The sequence below is a fragment of the Scylla paramamosain genome, chromosome 8 (assembly GCF_035594125.1).
Source record: "Scylla paramamosain isolate STU-SP2022 chromosome 8, ASM3559412v1, whole genome shotgun sequence".
Lineage (NCBI taxonomy): Eukaryota > Metazoa > Arthropoda > Malacostraca > Decapoda > Portunidae > Scylla > Scylla paramamosain.
Window position 1 is genome coordinate 14,450,800 of NC_087158.1, and position 17,500 is coordinate 14,468,299.

At 44.5% G+C, this 17,500-nt stretch overlaps 2 protein-coding genes across 7 annotated transcripts in view; both read right to left on the bottom strand.

Moving 5' to 3' along the window:
- Nucleotides 1–1,491, bottom strand: part of LOC135102818 (long-chain-fatty-acid--CoA ligase ACSBG2-like) — a 98,820-nt gene extending 97,329 nt beyond the window's left edge. For 2 of the 6 annotated variants that reach the window (XM_064008358.1, XM_064008359.1), the window contains exon 1: nt 1,322–1,489. Coding sequence is in view for 2 of the 6 variants with exons in the window: in XM_064008355.1 (XP_063864425.1) it covers nt 1,322–1,327 (6 nt within the window). In the remaining 4 variants the exon portion in view is untranslated. Of the gene's footprint in view, nt 1–1,313 lie in introns of all 6 variants that reach the window. The other 4 variants (XM_064008355.1, XM_064008356.1, XM_064008362.1 and 1 more) reach the window with 4 other exon arrangements.
- Nucleotides 1,492–2,966: 1,475 nt separating this feature from the next.
- On the bottom strand, nt 2,967–14,970 carry LOC135102820 (mucin-5AC-like). The gene is made up of 10 exons (XM_064008363.1): nt 14,619–14,970; nt 13,970–14,335; nt 13,664–13,855; nt 13,266–13,534; nt 12,533–12,661; nt 9,915–11,329; nt 8,852–9,155; nt 6,862–7,430; nt 6,347–6,488; nt 2,967–5,475 (listed from the first exon to the last, which is right to left on the bottom strand). The coding sequence occupies exons 2-10, from the start codon at nt 14,179–14,181 to the stop codon at nt 4,376–4,378; spliced, it is 4,332 nt and encodes a 1,443-aa protein (XP_063864433.1). The 5' UTR covers nt 14,182–14,335; nt 14,619–14,970; the 3' UTR covers nt 2,967–4,375.
- Between the last annotated feature and the right edge of the window lie 2,530 nt (nt 14,971–17,500).

The window sequence follows — 17,500 nt, forward strand, 5'->3', positions numbered from 1 at the left end:
ATTCTATGTTATGTGTTTCTATATTATTCAACAGCTACTATTCTATGGTGACAAAGTGTTTTCGTTATGGAGGAACAGTTAATAGAATATGTAAGAGGATACGATCACTTATTTAATCCACGAAACTCGCCCAAATTATCCCTTTCGGCGTTTATCACATTTGTTTGAGTTTTTTCTCCAGAAGTAGCAAGCGCTATAGCTATTGCTACTAACTGCTCCTCTTCTTCATCGAGTTCATTTAACATATTTTCATTCATTTTCAATTTTTACAACACAAAATTGGAGGATAAGAAAGAAAGAACGTGCTCACTCCACAAAAAATCGAATCTTTCTGACGTAACATGCATCAGATAAATAAAAACGTCGTTGTGTTATATGATGCAATCTGTTGCTGTGTGTTGACACGTCACATGGCGTGTTAACACGAAACATCGGCGCAGTGTGTAGGCACCTTAAGGCTTACATGTGGCAGGCCGTATCAGATGCATATACGCGCGCGCGTTATATATATATATATATATATATATATATATATATATATATATATATATATATATATATATATATATATATATATATATATATATATATATATATATTTTTTTTTTTATTTATTATGCATAACAAGTGCATTAAGAGGAGCAACGTAGAATGGTGACCACTGCCATGAGAGAGAGAGAGAGAGAGAGAGAGAGAGAGAGAGAGAGAGAGAGCACGGATAAACGGAAAGAATATTTCATCAATAAATTACATACAGGCCAAATAGTAAATATTCCATATAGAGTAGTAAGATCAAAGAATTATTATACTGCGGATGACTAGTAGGTTGAAACACTATTTAAGACTGAAAAGAAGTATATGTAAGCGATTTAAGGCTAAAGAGAATTTAAGGTTTCTAATTATATTGAAATCTTAAATATATATATGTACAAATCAACTCGCTCAGTAACCCTTATCACCGGCTCTCTTCTTGACAATTAACGTAAGTATTTCTACAGTATTTTTCGACAGTTTCATAAGCGTCCTTGTCCACTAAATGAATGTTATTGACTGGTCGTCACTTGCTGCCAGACGCACCACCTCGATCCTACTCTCCCATGGCGTGTTAACTAGTCTGTAATATCGGTGGAGTTTGTGTTTTAGTTTCTGGACCAACATAGTACTGCCTTTCTCCATCTTAAGTCCCTTTCTGGATTCGACATGTTAATGCTATAGATATTACATCAAATAGTGTGTATTTTGCAGCATGCCAGGTATTGACAGGCTGGCCTCTCATCACCTCGACACACACACACACACACACACACACCAACCTGATTACCTGCATATCACGCCAAGAGGAAGCTTCACTTCAGCTATCCTGGGCGTCACTATCAGCCTTGCGTCCCTCTGGTGTGGTCTTCTTATCTATGCTCAGCTGAAATGCAAGGTAAGACCTGCACAACCACTTGTGTCTCGGCTCGCCAGTGTGATGCCCCACGTGGCCACTGAGACTTCGAACTCCCACCAGGGAAGATCAACTGAAGCTTCTGTAGATCTTGATTCAAGGACCACATTGATCAAATATTCCTACATTTAATCTACGTTTTGGTGGTTTTAGTATTTATTAGAGTTTCAAGGGTGTTTTCATGATTCTAGTGAATTCCGCAAGGCTGCACATTAGAGGAGGGAAGAGGGAAAGGAATAGCCATGAAAAACCTTAGATAATTTCTGTAATCTTTAAAAATAGTTCTGATGGACTGAAATTCACGGTAGAAATTGCTGTTTTGTGAAGTTTATGATGCCGCATTATTTTACTTTTGTTATTGTTCATTTGTTTACTGATTTTTTTATTTATTTATTTGTAATTATTTTAATTATATTTATTTCATGAATCTCCAAAAGTCTTCTAAGTGTTACTTGTGTGGGATGTGGGATGTATAGACAGTCATAATGAAATGTGAAGGACTGGGTTAGAAAAGGCAATGAGAGAGAGAGAGAGAGAGAGAGAGAGAGAGAGAGAGAGAGAGAGAGAGAGAGAGAGAGAGAGAGAGAGAAAGGGGGTGGAAGTATGGAAAAGGGGGGAAAAAAAATGATGGTATGTAGAATAAGGAAAAAAAAAAAAAAGGGGAGAAGACAATGACGAAAAATAATCAAAGATTCAGCATTTAGGGCGTGGGGGAGAATGGAAGGAAGCAAGCAAGCAGTACAGTAAAAGGGATGATATAACTTTGATGAACGTAAATGAACTAATTTGTGTCTCATCCATCAGTCTTAATGAATCAACTGTAAACTAAACGTAAGGCAAAGTTTAAATTATAATTGATGATAGTAAATGTTCCTTTTTGATGAACAGATGCAACTATATCAATATTTGTGATGACTTAAAAGTAGATAAATAACTAAAATAAGTAAAAATTCATAATCTCTTGTTTTCAGATGGAGGGTGTTTATATGATTTTCTTTAACTAATAAACATATCGTTCTATTCTCACTTTATGATTTACTCCTGCTGCACTCAAGCAACGCTCCCCTCCACTTACCCCAGTGTGACACTGAGCTGGTGTACACTCACTCTTTGGATAGCCATTGTTTGACTGAGCTAAGCAAGAGTGGGAAGTGAGGGATAGTGTGTCGCAATGAAAAACATGTTATAATATTTAACCAAACTATTGATATTTGAACAAGTCAAGAATGGAGTGTCGGCAGAGTGGAAGGTGCTGAAGTGTGGGTCTGTCCCAGCCAGCACCTGTCTGCACATCCACCACTCCACCTTGGTCTTTGGCGAGGCACTGGATACACTCGTGCAGCCTTTTTTTTTTTTTTTTCATAATAACTTATAGGTTGGTTTAGTTCAGTCTTGTGTGACCTTTGTAAGCTAAAACACACACACACTTAATATTTCTACATCATTTTATATATATATATATATATTTTTTTTTATCTATGGAATAATTATTCTATGGAAAAATTAGGTTTGAAAGGACTCAATAGTCTATATTTTATTTATATATAATTTTTTTCAATTAGATTTGTTCATAAATACAAACATAATTTCTCTAGTTAAGAATTATGCTGAGACTGGTGGCAGCACTGAGGCATCCTGAAATGATCATAGTAAACAGTATGGGCCAGCATGACCCCGGCACTTCCATAGGAGGCACACACACCAGGTCACCGGCACCCACAGACACACTACAGACTCCTGGGTCACCTCACGTCACCACCTTGCCGCACACACCCCACCTTCAGCACAAGTCTCTCAAATACATCATCTCTCCTTCCATTTCAGGGATCTCTCTAGCTAGGAATGGACACTAGTGGTTGTTACTATATGAATATTAAAATGCTATCATTAGCCTCTAAGGAAGATAGTATAGGGAACTTGGAGAATATTCCAATTCAATGTACATAGTAGTGAGCTGCTGCTGCCAATTTCCTTGATATAAATTTTTAAAAGTATAATGTAAATTTGAACAAACTATGCCACTTTAGTTTTTAATCTTAGATTATTGATTTTTATTTAAGGAATTCTTAAGATTTCTGATAACAATTAATTGAAATAAATTAAACCCAGCTAACTAAAAATTCAATTTGATTTACATACATACAACATCAAACTAACTGGCAACGAATCAAAATCTGTCCCAACTCAAGGCTTGCTACCACTCACATCATCTCTTAGTGATTTAATACTGGGGTGGAATATGAAGAAAAAATTAAAAGAGATATTTTTCAAGTTTGTGTTTTTATGTAATTTAGATAAGATACATATAATTAACTCTTTGTGCAGTATGGACATCTCAGTACCAGAAAATCTTACCTAATGATCAGATGCTGGAACAAACTTTACTTCCTTCAACCTTTTTCTTGACCACCACAATAGTCTGGCTTTGCTTCACACACACACACACACACACACACACACACACACACACACACACACACACACACACACACACACACACACACACACACACACACACACACACACACACACACACACACAAACACACACACACTTGTAAACAGTGTTCTGCACTGGAGATAACTCATACTGATTGGCTGTCACAGAACATTTAGGTGGACATAACATTTTAATGTGGTGGTGGAATTACATATTCTTGATCCATTTCCAAGCCATCAACTGATAAGAATATACCTGACTAGTAATATTTCTTGAATTATGCTACAACCATCTTCAGCTTCCGGCCACAGGGGCAGCTGCACTCCTCTTGTGAGGATCGTAGTCTTTGGCAGAGTTAGAACAAGGAATACTGTATGAAACATTCACTAAAGCAAGGGTTCTGCAAGGGTCTAGGAAACCTCATAAAATGACACCCCCTCAGAGAGAAATTTACTCTATACACATAGTTTAAATAGAGCAAAGACATAATTAGTTGGATATCCAAGACTGCGTAACTTTGGTGGGAGAGGTTTTTGAATATGGGGTGAACCCAATCTGTGGCTTGTTGGTCCTGCCATTCTTGCTGACTGAGTTGTGGTTGACTGGTAGTGGCAGTAACCCATTCTGGTTGGTGACGGTGGTGGTTGGAGTGACAAGTGCTACTGAAGCTTGTGAGTGTCCGGTTACACTGGGAGGTGGGCAGTAGGTCATAGGTTTGGATTTTTTTGAAAGAGTCACATTTGCATTTGGTCCACTAATCTGGAGTGGTTTGAAGATTTGTTTAGGAGGATTGGTTGGTATGCCGTTGTATTTGACAGGTGAAATGTGGCTGGTTTCTATGGAGATGTGCTTCTGGGTCTTGGTGGAATTATGGCGACTGCTGGGCATTTTGTTGTTCCCATGGGGAAGAGATATCCGGTTTGGTTTTGAGGTATTTACACTTGATACGATGGTTTTGGCATCTTTCCCATTATCCTTGGTTGTCATGTGAGAATAGATCACTCCATCCTTATTCTCCATTGAGAGTGAAATATTTGTACTACCAAGATAGGGAGGAGCCAGGCCAGCCCATGACATTGCAGGAGCATTGGGAACCATTGACTGTATGCTTCTGTTGATGACTGCAGTGACTGGGTGTCCAGTCACCAGGCCTGAGGTGGTGGTGGTGAGGGGAACAGGATGCCCATGGCCCATGGATGTGCTAGTGGCAGTGGTGGCCGTGCTGGTAGTGCAGTTCCCGCCTGCCAGTGTGTAAGCACCATTGGATACACCCATGAAGGAAGTGGTTACAGGAACTGCCATAGAAACTTGGGTGCTGTTTGATATGGTAGAGGGAGAATTGCCTGTGGTTGTGGAGGTGGTGGAGGAGGTAGTAGTGGCCGAGTGGTTGGTGCTGCTGGCTATTATGGAAGTGATGGCAGCCAAGTGGTGGTGGAGTGCTGACCTGTGGGCCTCCAGCTGGGCCCTGGAGGCCACCAGCTGAGCCACCTGCTCCTGCACCAACTGTGCTGTCTGACACACAGCCAGCTGGCTTCTCCTCACTTCTTCAATGTGCTCCAAGAGTAGTGAGTTGTTGCTGCCTCCTTGAGCTGTAAAGGAAATTAGATTTTTAAAACTAGCAACTAATATTTTACTATTCTGCCCTATTGCAAATTTAAGCAATGATCTTATAGTATCAGCATAGAAAAATCTAAATTTGCAGTAATGCCACTTTCAATGATAACAATGATGAGTGAAAGTAAATATATACTTATTACTTTATAATTCTTCCTTTCTATTAAATTTTTGGTATGAAATGCCATCCTCAATATGCAAAAAAGCAGTGTTGTAATGGCTTGGACATGAAGGAAGAATAGAAGGAGAGTGATTAATGACAGTAACTGGATCTGATTCAAGAAACTGTGAATGGGATGGATGGACAATGTGAAAAGAGGATTAGATACAAGAGGAATATCTGCAGAGCAGAAAAGAGTACTTCTCTATATTAAGAATGAATGGAGAGCAGTGGTAACTGTATAAATGGTGATGTGGCCTAGAGGAACCTGACACCAGGTTCTCCCACACCTGGTCTCATCAGCTGATCAAGTCTGTATACAAGGAGGGTGATGCGTCTATTACAGTGCAGCAGGGGTGAAGCACTTTTGTTACTGGAACCTGACACAGAGATGGCCAGGTACACTCTGCAGCCAACCATCGTACATTGTGGAATGTAAGCTCACACTGGTCCTCTCTCACTTAGCAGACTACAGGTTAAGATGTGAGAGAATGCTTATGAATAAGATTATGAGTGTGAATGTATGCCTTGTCTTTAATCTTTTATGCAAGATATTGGCCTGGTAGACAGAAAGGCAGACATGACCTTGGGTAAGAGAATGAGTGGTGATAATGATTAGAATTAGAAGGGAAAGCAAAGAGCCCTATTCTTGATAACAAAAGAAACAGTTTACTTTTTGAGCTAACCTTGTGCATTCTTAATGAAGTGTTCAATGACTGTGTCAACTCCCTGCAGACCGGCCAGCAATGGATCCTCTTCTGGCGGCAGTGAGGACATGATGAACGCGTCCTTCATGGGGATTCTGCCGCCCACACGACTCATCACCACCTGTTATGTGAACACCACATGTGATACACATCCACAAATAATGACAGGGAAGGAATGTGTAAGTGAATCCCCTAAATCTTCATCCCATGTCTTAATAATAAATAGAATGAAGCATTGCTGTACAAAATATTATGCATACAGTAATTATCAAAGTACAAAATGTATATAAATCATTCTTATCAATAAATAACTTCACAACAGAACATATAATGATGCTCTCTCTCTCTCTCTCTCTCTCTCTCTCTCTCTCTCTCTCTCTCTCTCTCTCTCTCTCTCTCTTATTGTTTGATATAAGTCAGAAACACCACTTTGCAGTAAACCTCTCAACACGTCACACATAGCAAAATGCTCCCTTATATGTACATGTACTGACCTTAGAGTTTAGACTATGGGTGGGTGTGTTGTGGCCTGTTGTGGCGACTGTGATAGGTAAGCTGGCTGCCTTCATAGGGGCAGTGGCCACCAGTGGAGCAGCTGTTGCAGTTGTTGTGGTTGCAACAGCTGTGGTGGTTGTGATGGTAGAGGTGGCAGTGGTGGTGGTGGAAGTGGCTGTGGTGCCCGTTACAACAACAGAAGCAGCAGCATTGGATGTGGCCTGTGTGGCTGTACTGGTGGTAGTGACGGCCGCTGCCGTGGAGGCTGTGGCAGTGGTGGTGGTGGTGGGGGATGAAGACTGTGATGCTGTGGTACTGGTGGCTGCTGCTGCTGCTGCTGCAGTGGTGGTGGTGGTGGTAGTGACCTTGAGCAAAGGAACAGAGAGGGAGCTGGTGGTGGTGGTTGAGGGGAGGGAAGTGGAGGTGTTGGATTGTTGGTGGTGGTTGTTGTTGGTTGTGAGGAGCTGCTCCAGTGCCTCACACACACGCACCTCCAACGGGTCGGAGCTTTCCTGCCGGTACCTCCGCAGGCGCTCTTGCACGACCAGCTGCCACACAGCTTCAATTTCTACAGGCAAAGTAGACTCATGATTAGTGATGCTTTTATTCACATCAATATACTAACTAAAGAGTAAGTTTTGCAGGAATGTTCCATGGTGAGTCAAGATGAGGGCAGAGGAACATTATGAATTTTCAACATGCTGGACATACTATGCAACATACAGATGGCTCCCTACTTGATGAAACGGATTTCCTACTTATGTTTCTAAGAAATGCGACATCTATCATCCTTTTTTCAAGGCAGCTGTCGATGGCTAGAGCTACCTCTGATGTGTATATTAGGCCTGAATTCTTCCTCTCCCCGTCCCTCTCCCCATTCCCTTGCTTCTCATACCTCCTTCACCACTTCTCTCTCTCTCTCTCTCTCTCTCTCTCTCTCTCCTGAAATTAATCTGTAGACCCAAGGGAATGATCACCTCTCACCACCCTCCACCTGTGCCATGCATGAGTGTGTGTGTGTGTGTGTGTGTGTGTGTGTGTGTGTGTGTGTGTGTGTGTGTGTGTGTGTGTGTGTGTGTGTGTGTGTGTGTGTGTGTGTGTGTGTGTGTGTGTGTGTGTGTGTGTGTGTGATTCACCTATGGTCATCTGCTGGTCACCCCAGCCAGCTGTTACCCTAAGGAAAGAGCTCAGAGATCATAATGACCGATCTTTGGGTAGGACTGAGATCACTTACACACCACATATTGGGACAGCAAGGTCACAATCCCCTGGGTTACATTCATACCTACTTGCTGCTGGGTAAACAGGGCCTACACATTAAGAGGCTCACCCATTTGCCTCACCGCTCCCAGGATTCAAACCTGGGCCTTTTTGGTTGTGAGCCGAGCATACTAATCACTACACTATGTGGTGTGTGTGTGTGTGTGTGTGTGTGTGTGTGTGTGTGTGTGTGTGTGTGTGTGTGTGTGTGTGTGTGTGTGTGTGTGTGTGTGTGTGTGTGTTATATTGTAAAAACTGTCCTGAACATTTAGGAGAGAGAGAGAGAGAGAGAGAGAGAGAGAGAGAGAGAGAGAGAGAGAGAGAGAGAGAGAGAGAGAGAGAGAGAGAGAGAGAGAGAGAGAGAGAGAGAGAGAGAGAGAGAGAGAGAGAGAGAGAGAGAGAGAGAGAGAGAGAGAGAGAGGACAAACACAGGGTGGAAGGGTCACACCTATATCAACTGGGAATTGTTTTGATAATAAGACAGGCACTTAAGGGTCAATGGAGCCTTTCATGGGAACAGTCATGGGAGTGTGGGAAAAACTAAATGTCCTTGTGTGTGTTTCACTGTCCTGTATTATGTCTGTACATAATACATTATACATTACTTGCATTTCTTTGCATTCCCTACTCATTGGTACATAGTCAGTTGTTGCCCTGATACTTGAAATCAATACAATTCAAGTCTACATTCCCCTGACAAAGTGAAAGCAGAGTAGCACAGTGGCTCACCTTGCTGGCGGTGCAGGGAGTGCTGAGGCTGCAGTCCCAGGTGGTGGAGGAAGCGGGCCTTGTGTGGGTACTCATGGGCCAGACACAACTCCTCAGGGGTGGTTATCACAGGTGGTAGGCTGTGTCCAGGCGCCAGCATGGGTACCAGCTCCTCTGAGATCGAATCTGTGTGTTTGGGGGACGATGGGATTGAGGAGGGCTCCAGGGCACCCAGCACCCTCGCCCGCCGCTCACACTGGAACAGCTCGGCCTCTTGTGCGTGGGCGTGCGTGATCAGCCCCACCGTGTTCAGGAAGGAGATTTTCTGAAATACAGGCAGTTTGTAACACAACATCCAAGAAAATTTCTTACTCCAACACTGTACTGAATAGTTTTTCATACTGTCATTGCTAAGCTCCAGAATGGATTAATAAATGTTATGTATGTATACACAAATCAACTTTCATTCTGTATATTATCTTGTGCATCTGTGTATGTGTGTGTGCTGTACCAGTGAGAAAACTCTAACCTGTTATAAGCCTGAGTTATGAAAATGCAAAACTGAGTGTGTGTGTGTGTGTGTGTGTGTGTGTGTGTGTGTGTGTGTGTGTGTGTGTGTGTGTGTGTGTGTGTGTGTGTGTGTGTGTGTGTGTGTGTGTGTGTGTGTGTGTGTGTCTTTTTTACCACTTTGAGATTAACACTTCTATGCTGTCAAAACAGTTCACCATTTTTCTTTTCCTTTTTTTATGCATTACTTATACCAGGTTAGGATTTTCCCAAAAAGTACATCACCACAGATCTTGACAGAGCCTCATGTTAGGCACTGTTATGTTTTTACTTGCGTACCTATAAGTACCCATTATTATGCAACAAACGGAGGAGATGAAGTGTAGTAAGAGTTTGGCCGGATGTGGCAACCTACATAGGCACAAAGTTCCCTCACACGATAAAGTAACTGCATGGCTGTATGGAGGGAAGATTTGCCCAAATATGAGAAGGCACAGAACAAACTAGTCTTTGTACAATCCTGCATACTGTCCTTCCCCTTAATCCCACAAGTCCCAAGCATTCACCAAACACTCACCTCATGGGAAGTGTCGAGGGGTGCCGGGGGTCCCTTCGTACACACCAACATGAGAGCCCTGGCCCGGGCCATGGCTTCCTCCTGCAGCACCTCCTCTGCCTCCTCCACCTCCAGGCCAGCCTCCCGCAGCTCCCTCAGGCGCTGCTCCTCCACATCCAGGCGGCTCACGGGGGGGTCGGGGGGCGGGGAAGGTGGGGGAGGTGTTGGCGGGGGTGGGGGCTTGACCTGCACTGCTGGGGGCTGGGGTGGGGATGGCTGGGTATGGGTGGTGGTGCTGGTGGTGGTGAGGCTGGTGGTGGGGGGAGCAGGAACAGGGCTGCTCTTCTCAAGCTTCACTGGTTGCCACACGCCCGGTGCCTCCACACGCTGCACCTCCATTGCACGAGGCTCCACTCCCCGCACCTCCCCGGGGCCTCGCGCCTCCACCACCCTTGGCTCCACTCCCCTGGGTTCTGCTGCTCTTGGTTCCATTCCTCTTGGCTCTAATCCTCTTGGCTCCATTCCTCTTGCCTCCACTCCCCGTGCCTCCATTCCCCTTCCTTCCATTCCTCTTGGCTCCATTCCCCTTGCTTCTATCCCTCTTGCTTCCATTCCCCTTGGTTCTATTCCTCTTGCCTCCATTCCTCTTGCTTCCATTCCTCTTCCCTCCATTCCTCTTGGTTCTATTCCCCTTCCTTCCATTCCTCTTTGTTCCACTCCCCTCACTTCAATACCTCTTACTTCCACTCCCCTTGTTTCCAGTCCCCTTGGCTCCACTCCCCTTGTCTCCACCCCTCTTGACTGCACTCCACTTGTCTCCATTGCCCTTGCCTCCACTCCTCTTGCATCCAGTGCTCTTTGCTCCACTGGTCTGGCCTCCACTGCCCTCTGCTCCACACCTCTTCCTTCAACACCTCTTACCTCCACACCTCTTGCCTCAACGCCCCTTAACTCCACTCCTCTTGGTTCCGGTCCCCTCACTTCCACTCCCCTTGCCTCCACCCCCCTCATGTCCAGCGGTCTTTGCTCCACTCCCCGCACCTCCACTGCTTCCTTCTTGATCTCACTGGAGGGGATCAGCTCACCATTCCCCACAATTATCCTGCCCTGCTGCCCACTCAGGTTCTCCCCGTTCTTCACTGTCGGCGGCATAGTGTTCTTTATCACCGTGTGTAGGGCATGCATCCCCTCAGAGGGCGTGGACTCAAAGGGCCGCACGATGGCAGGCGTTCGAGGCTTCCCAGAGGACCTGATAGTGTCCCTGGGTGGCTCCAGCTTGCTCAAGGGCAGGTCATCCTTGGTGCTGGTGGCCTGTGTCTGCGTCTTGGGCTGCGTCTGTGCCTGCACGTGGCCCAGGAACGTCACATCGTTTATAGGCCGGAACATCACCTGGTTCCGGATGTCTAGCGGCTGGGCCATTTGCTGGGTGGCCACGCCTGGCAGGGGAGGAACAATGCAGGACATGTGATTAAAATGAAAGAGGTAATGCAGGTTTCTTTTTTCTTTTCTCTTTGTTTTCCCTCCCCTCCATGTAAGAGAGGTACTGGCCAAGGGCAACAAAAAACTTTATAAAAAAACCCTCTTGTATATATAATTATTTTCTTTTCTAAATTATCTACATCACTCCTTAGATTGTTTAACTACAGCAAGGAGTACCTTGCCAACACAACTACTATGAGAAACAGAGGGTGGTAGTGACTGAAGTGAAAAAGTTAATGCAGTGTGATGTACTTTCTTGTATCTATCATAATTTCCTTAACTGAAGTCTCTGGATCATTCCTTATGTAAACTACAATTAGGAATGCCTAACCAACACAAATGGTACCATATGAGAAAAAGAGGACAATGGTGATTAAGATTAAAAAGGTAATGTAGGTTTGATATTCCCTCTTGCATGAATTATGCTTTTCTTTTCTAAATTCTTTGGATCACTCCTTAGATTGTTTAACTATAACTGGGAATACCTAACCAACATAACTGCTATGACAAACACAATCAATGATTGAAGTACTTCAGTAATGCATCTCAACATATCCTCTTGCATTCCTAATAGCTTTTCTTTCCAAATTTTCAGGAACATATAAGTTCAACAGATCTCCATTACTGAACTTTGGCTTTAAACAGAAAACAAAGAAATTGCTTGTAGCTGACCTAAGAATTTGGTGAAGATTTTATCTGCTTATATATTTAATCTTGAAATGATATTAGTAAAAGTCAATGGGTATATGTGAACAGAGAAATATTGAAACCTTTACCACTGAGCAGAGCTTATTAATAACAACCACAGCCTTAATGACCTTTACTTCACTCATCCATCCTTGTCAACATCATCTATCAAGCCATCCACCAACATTCTACATCAGGGACTGCTTTGTGTAGGCCTTATGACTTCTTGCAGCTTATCTTATTTCTAATGTTACTATCACTGCCAACAACTTCCATATAACTCCCTTCCTTGTGTTTTTTTTCTTTTTCTCATTTGTATGTAAAAGAGGCACTGGCTAAGGCCAATAAAAAGTATTAAAAACAAAGGCTTGCTGAGAGTGCCAGTCACCAAAAAGGTCAAACAGGATCAGCCATAATTGGAAGATATGTGTGTTGAAACCTCTAGTGGTGCTCTGCAGTCGTGGCAGACTCACCAATAGGCTGGTTCTTGCGTCCATGCATGGTGCTGGTGACGGTGACACTGCTGGTACTGAGGGTGGTGATGGGCACACTGGGAGTGATGGGGCTGCGGTCACGTGTCCTGTCATGACTCTGGTTTGTGTCTGCCAAGCAAGGAAAAGGTTATAAGTCGTGATCACCAGACTGGGTCACACTATGTAGACCTTCCAGTTGCATAATCAGTGAAATTATAGTTTTTTAAAATTTATCTGAGATCTAATGTTACAAGAAGTGAATTTCCTAGGTAAATATGTCATCATTAAGTAGGCCAAGAAGTTCCATGCTTACTCCAAAAAATTATCCAAGTCTTCATGCTGGTACACACTTCAAACCTCATTATGAAAATCTCTCATTCTTTAATCCAATGTCCAAAATTCAATTAAATAAGTGAGGTACATGATAGAATAATACTTAATATACTGTACAGATAACTTGTGTGAAAATCCTGGTTTACTTGATAAAAAGATAATTACTATCACTAAGCATCTGATACCACATTAGCAATATCTGTCCTTCACCATGAGGGAACAGGCCACACCAATGATACTGATCTCTCATGTCTTCTCTCTGCCAGTACTGATAAGCTCTTCATTGGACACAGAGAAAATCATACTTCTGAAGAACCACTTGTGTTTTATCTCCTGCCTGAATGTGTGGGAGAGCAGACACCCCGCTCATTCACTCACCCTCTCGCTCACATTCACTCACCCTCTTTGTTGCTGCGGTCTGACTCGTGAATCTCCCGCTGCCGCTGCCTCTCCCTCTCCTTCTCCCGTGCCCTCTCCCTCTCCTTCTCCTTGTCACGCTCCCTCTCTCTTTCGCGCTCCTTCTCTCTTTCCCTCTCACGTTCCTTCTCTCTCTCCCTCTCCCGGTCCCTCTCTCTTTCTCTCTCCCGTTCCCGCTCCCTCTCCAGCTCCCGCTCTCTTCTCATCTCCAGCTCATATTCCCGCTGCCTCATGTCCTCCTCCAGCTTTAACCTGAAATAAATAAGTACAATAAATGAGACCAAAAATCAATAATCACTTGCATTTAATCTCATATCTCTCAGACTCAATCCTCCCCTGTCACTTATATGTATGTATGTATGCCACAAAACATGGGCTCACCTCTCATGAAGCAGTGCGGAGGAGGGGTGGAGGGCTGCCAGGGAGGTGGGGAGAAGATCATGAGGGAACCTGGAGGACAGGTAAGGGGAGGTGGCTGCCCCAGGGTATATGGCAGACAAGCCCCCGACACTGTAGGGGCTGAGAGGCGGCTGCAGCAGCCCATAACGCTCCAAGTACAGCTGCTCCTCCAGCCTGTGGGCAAACACTCAATCAGTACCTCAGGCTGCACACCCACACCACACCACACAGGCTGTTAGCAAGATTAACTCGTAGTGACACATGAGTGAGGGGCAGCCATTCACTTACCTGTACTGGTGAGCCAGGTGGTGGGGGTAGAGGGAGGGGTGGTAGGCAGAGTAGGAGGGAGGCAAATCGAGAGGCATGGGGGGCCGCAGGGAGCCTGCAGGAGTGGCTGCAGTGGGCTGTGAGGCCTGCACATCAGGGGCACGGTAGGGCTGGAAGCCTCGCACCAGCTCCTCACTGACGGGTGGCCCTGTCCGCTCTGCCTCGGTGGTCATGGTGACGTGGGAGTGAGTGGGGGCGATGGTCACCACCGGCGGCACCGAGCCACTGGAGATGCCGATGTGACCCGTGGTGGGAGGGGCGTCAGCACCGGGACTTTGGGAGAAAGTCTCTGAGGCTCTCCAGATATTGACCCTTCCTTCTCTGTGCCTGAGACAGACAACAGCATTGTTAATATACCCATCACCATACTACAGCCACAACAACAAAACACGTGTACCCTACACATTCTATTTACCTGGCAAAAACAAAACTCAGTGAATTACATAAATTTGTGTTAATAACACAGGTAACCTGTGGATTTACACATTAGACTTGAAGTGTTTAGTTTTCCTGCAAGTGCAACACACCCATGAGAAGCCTGCCAATGTTTTCATTTGACAAATTCAAAATGTCTATTTTGGTTCTGAAACCAATCAAGTCAGCAACAAACCTGGAGGTGCAGTGGCCTGCTTGGCAAGGGAACGCAGGGCAGCGGCAAACGATGAGGACGAGGTGGGTGAGGGAGCCCTGGCCCCGGCCGTGGTAGTAAGGGGCGCCAGGGAGGTGGTGAGGCCCAGGGGTGGCACGGTGGCAGTGGTTCTCACACCTTTGCTACTCAAAACTCCTCCCTCACTGCTGATGCTGATGCTGCTACTGCTGTTACTGCCTACTTACACTGGAGGCACTGCTCACACAGACTGCTGCAGCAGCTGCAGCAACGGCAGCAGCTGCAGCTGACCCCTGGTGGCAGGAGATGAGGTGGGATGCTGGGAGGCTTTCCACCTGAAACAAAACATTACATCAAACACAATGCAGTGACAACTAACACAAGGCTGCTATTCTAGCTAAAAGTAAAAAAATATAGACTGAGGAAATAAATGAACATAGGTAAAGTTTTCCAAAAAGTCATGTTATTTTATGAAAATGTTTAAGATAAGAAGTCAGTGTCTGGTGACCTCCTTCCCCTTAACACATCCCAGTGCTCTTGGTCTGTGCTGATCTTTACAATACATATTTCTATATAATTCTAAAGACAAAATTTCACTGGATTGCATGACATCACCACTTGGAACAACCATACTTTTTATTTATTTATTATTATTTATTTTAAAGGGCCATTCAGGTGAAGAACCTCTGGGTTATTGTGGGTCCCCTTGCATCATGTTCTTATATCCCCAAGACCCCTCCAGTGTGATTCAGGATCCAGTCTATCTTAGTGAGGGGGGGAAGCCAATCTTATCACTTGTAGGTACTGATACAGGAACAGAAGCTGCCCAGGACCAACACAACCATCAGCACTACTGCCGACATACATTAATTAGTACTATCAACTTAAAAACTCTCTTCTTGGGTTTCCTTGTAAGTCTATTGTGAATGAGTCATGAGTGAGCATACACAATGAGATAAGGAAACTATAACACACACACTACACACACACACACACACACACACACACACACACACACACACACACACACACACAAAGTGTAGCACTACTTACATATTTTCAAGCACAATATTATTTCCCCTTTAATGCAGAGAGAAGACCTGAATTATGCTTTAGATTGCCTGAATGATTAAACAGAGGCTTGTGTGTGTGTGTGTGTGTGTGTGTGTGTGTGTGTGTGTGTGTGTGTGTGTGTGTGTGTGTGTGTGTGTGTGTGTGTGTGTGTGTGTGTGTGCATTTATTTACCAGATAAGAATACTAGCAAGTGAAGAATAATCCTACAAGCATCAGAATAAAACAGGTTTGGTAACAAGCGCTTAAATTTTTATTTTGAGAGAGGCAGGTTAGGATAGAGGAGAAACACAAAGAAACACAAAAAAAGAACAAACAACAGCAGCCTTGTTGGCCATTAAGAGACTGTTTGCAGAGAGAGAGAGAGAGAGAGAGAGAGAGAGAGAGAGAGAGAGAGAGAGAGAGAGAGAGAGAGAGAGAGGAGAGAGAGAGAGAGAGAGAGAGAGAGAGAGAGAGAGAGAGAGAGAGAAAGGGGTGAAATGAAATACGGTGAAGGTAGAAAAAACAGGGAACATAAGATGAAAGAAATGGGAGTAAGGGAAAGAGAAAGGGGGAGGAAGTGAAAGAGACAACTGAAAATGAAGAAAAAGGGGGAAGGGAGCAGGAAACAAAAGAGGAAATGGAGGGAAACGGAAAGACAAGAGAGGAATGTGTGAGGAATGGAAGAGGAGGAAAAGGAGAATGGAAATGGCAAAATGTGAAGGAGAGGAAAGAGAGTGATGCCTTCCTCTTATCGGATTTCAAAGCACAAGCCCCCAGCCATTACGTCTCTCTCTCTCTCTCTCTCTCTCTCTCTCTCTCTCTCTCTCTCTCTCTCTCTCTCTCTCTCCTCTCTTTAAGATGGGGGCCCGGAGATATGCAAAAAGAGATTAAAAATGAGGAAAAAAAGCGGAAATTCAATCTTATCGAGAGAGAGAGAGAGAGAGAGAGAGAGAGAGAGAGAGAGAGAGCGAGAGAGAGAGAGAGAGAGAGAGAGAGAGAGAGAGAGAGATGGAAATAAAATCGGAAAGTAATCCCAGGGTCCAATCAGGGAGGCAAAATTACTACCAACACTAATCAGATCATGTCTTCTAACTAGGCGATCCGAGGAGGAGGAGGAGGAGGAGGAGGAGGAGGAGGAGGAGGAGGAGGAGGAGGAGGAGGAGGAGGAGGAGGAGGAGGAGGGAGATATACTGTGGTCAGGTTTAAGTTTCCTCTATCCATCATCACCACCACCATTATCATCACCAAGCATCATCACTATCATCACCACTATTTTGATCTATTCTTTTTGACCTCTACTACTGACTACTATTACAAGTCCCTTACGACCACTGATTATCACAATCACTACTACTATTTGAAAGGTTGTTCTTTTCACCATAACCACCATTAGCACCGTCACTACATTCAGTCACCACCACCATCAACGTCTTCATCACCAATCACCATCATTACAGTTACTCTCACCACCACTCCTTCATCACCATAATCATCATCATCATCATCATCATCACTGACAACCATCATTCTCTCTCTCTCTCTCTCGCTCTCTCTCTCGAGCTCTCTCTCTCTCGCTCTGCTCTCTCGCTCTCGCTCTCTCTCTCTCGCTCGCTCCACACCACCTCATGATGCTATATTTAATGTATAATCCGCTCTCTCTCTCTCTCGGCTCTCGCTCCTCTCGCTCTCGTCCTCGCGCTCTCTCTCTCTCGCTGCTCTCGCTCCACCTCACCATCATTAATGCATACCATCCTATCCTCCTCCTCCTCCCCTTCCTCCTTCCCTTCCTCCTCCTCCTCCTCCTACTCCTCCTCCTCCTCCTCCTCCTCCGC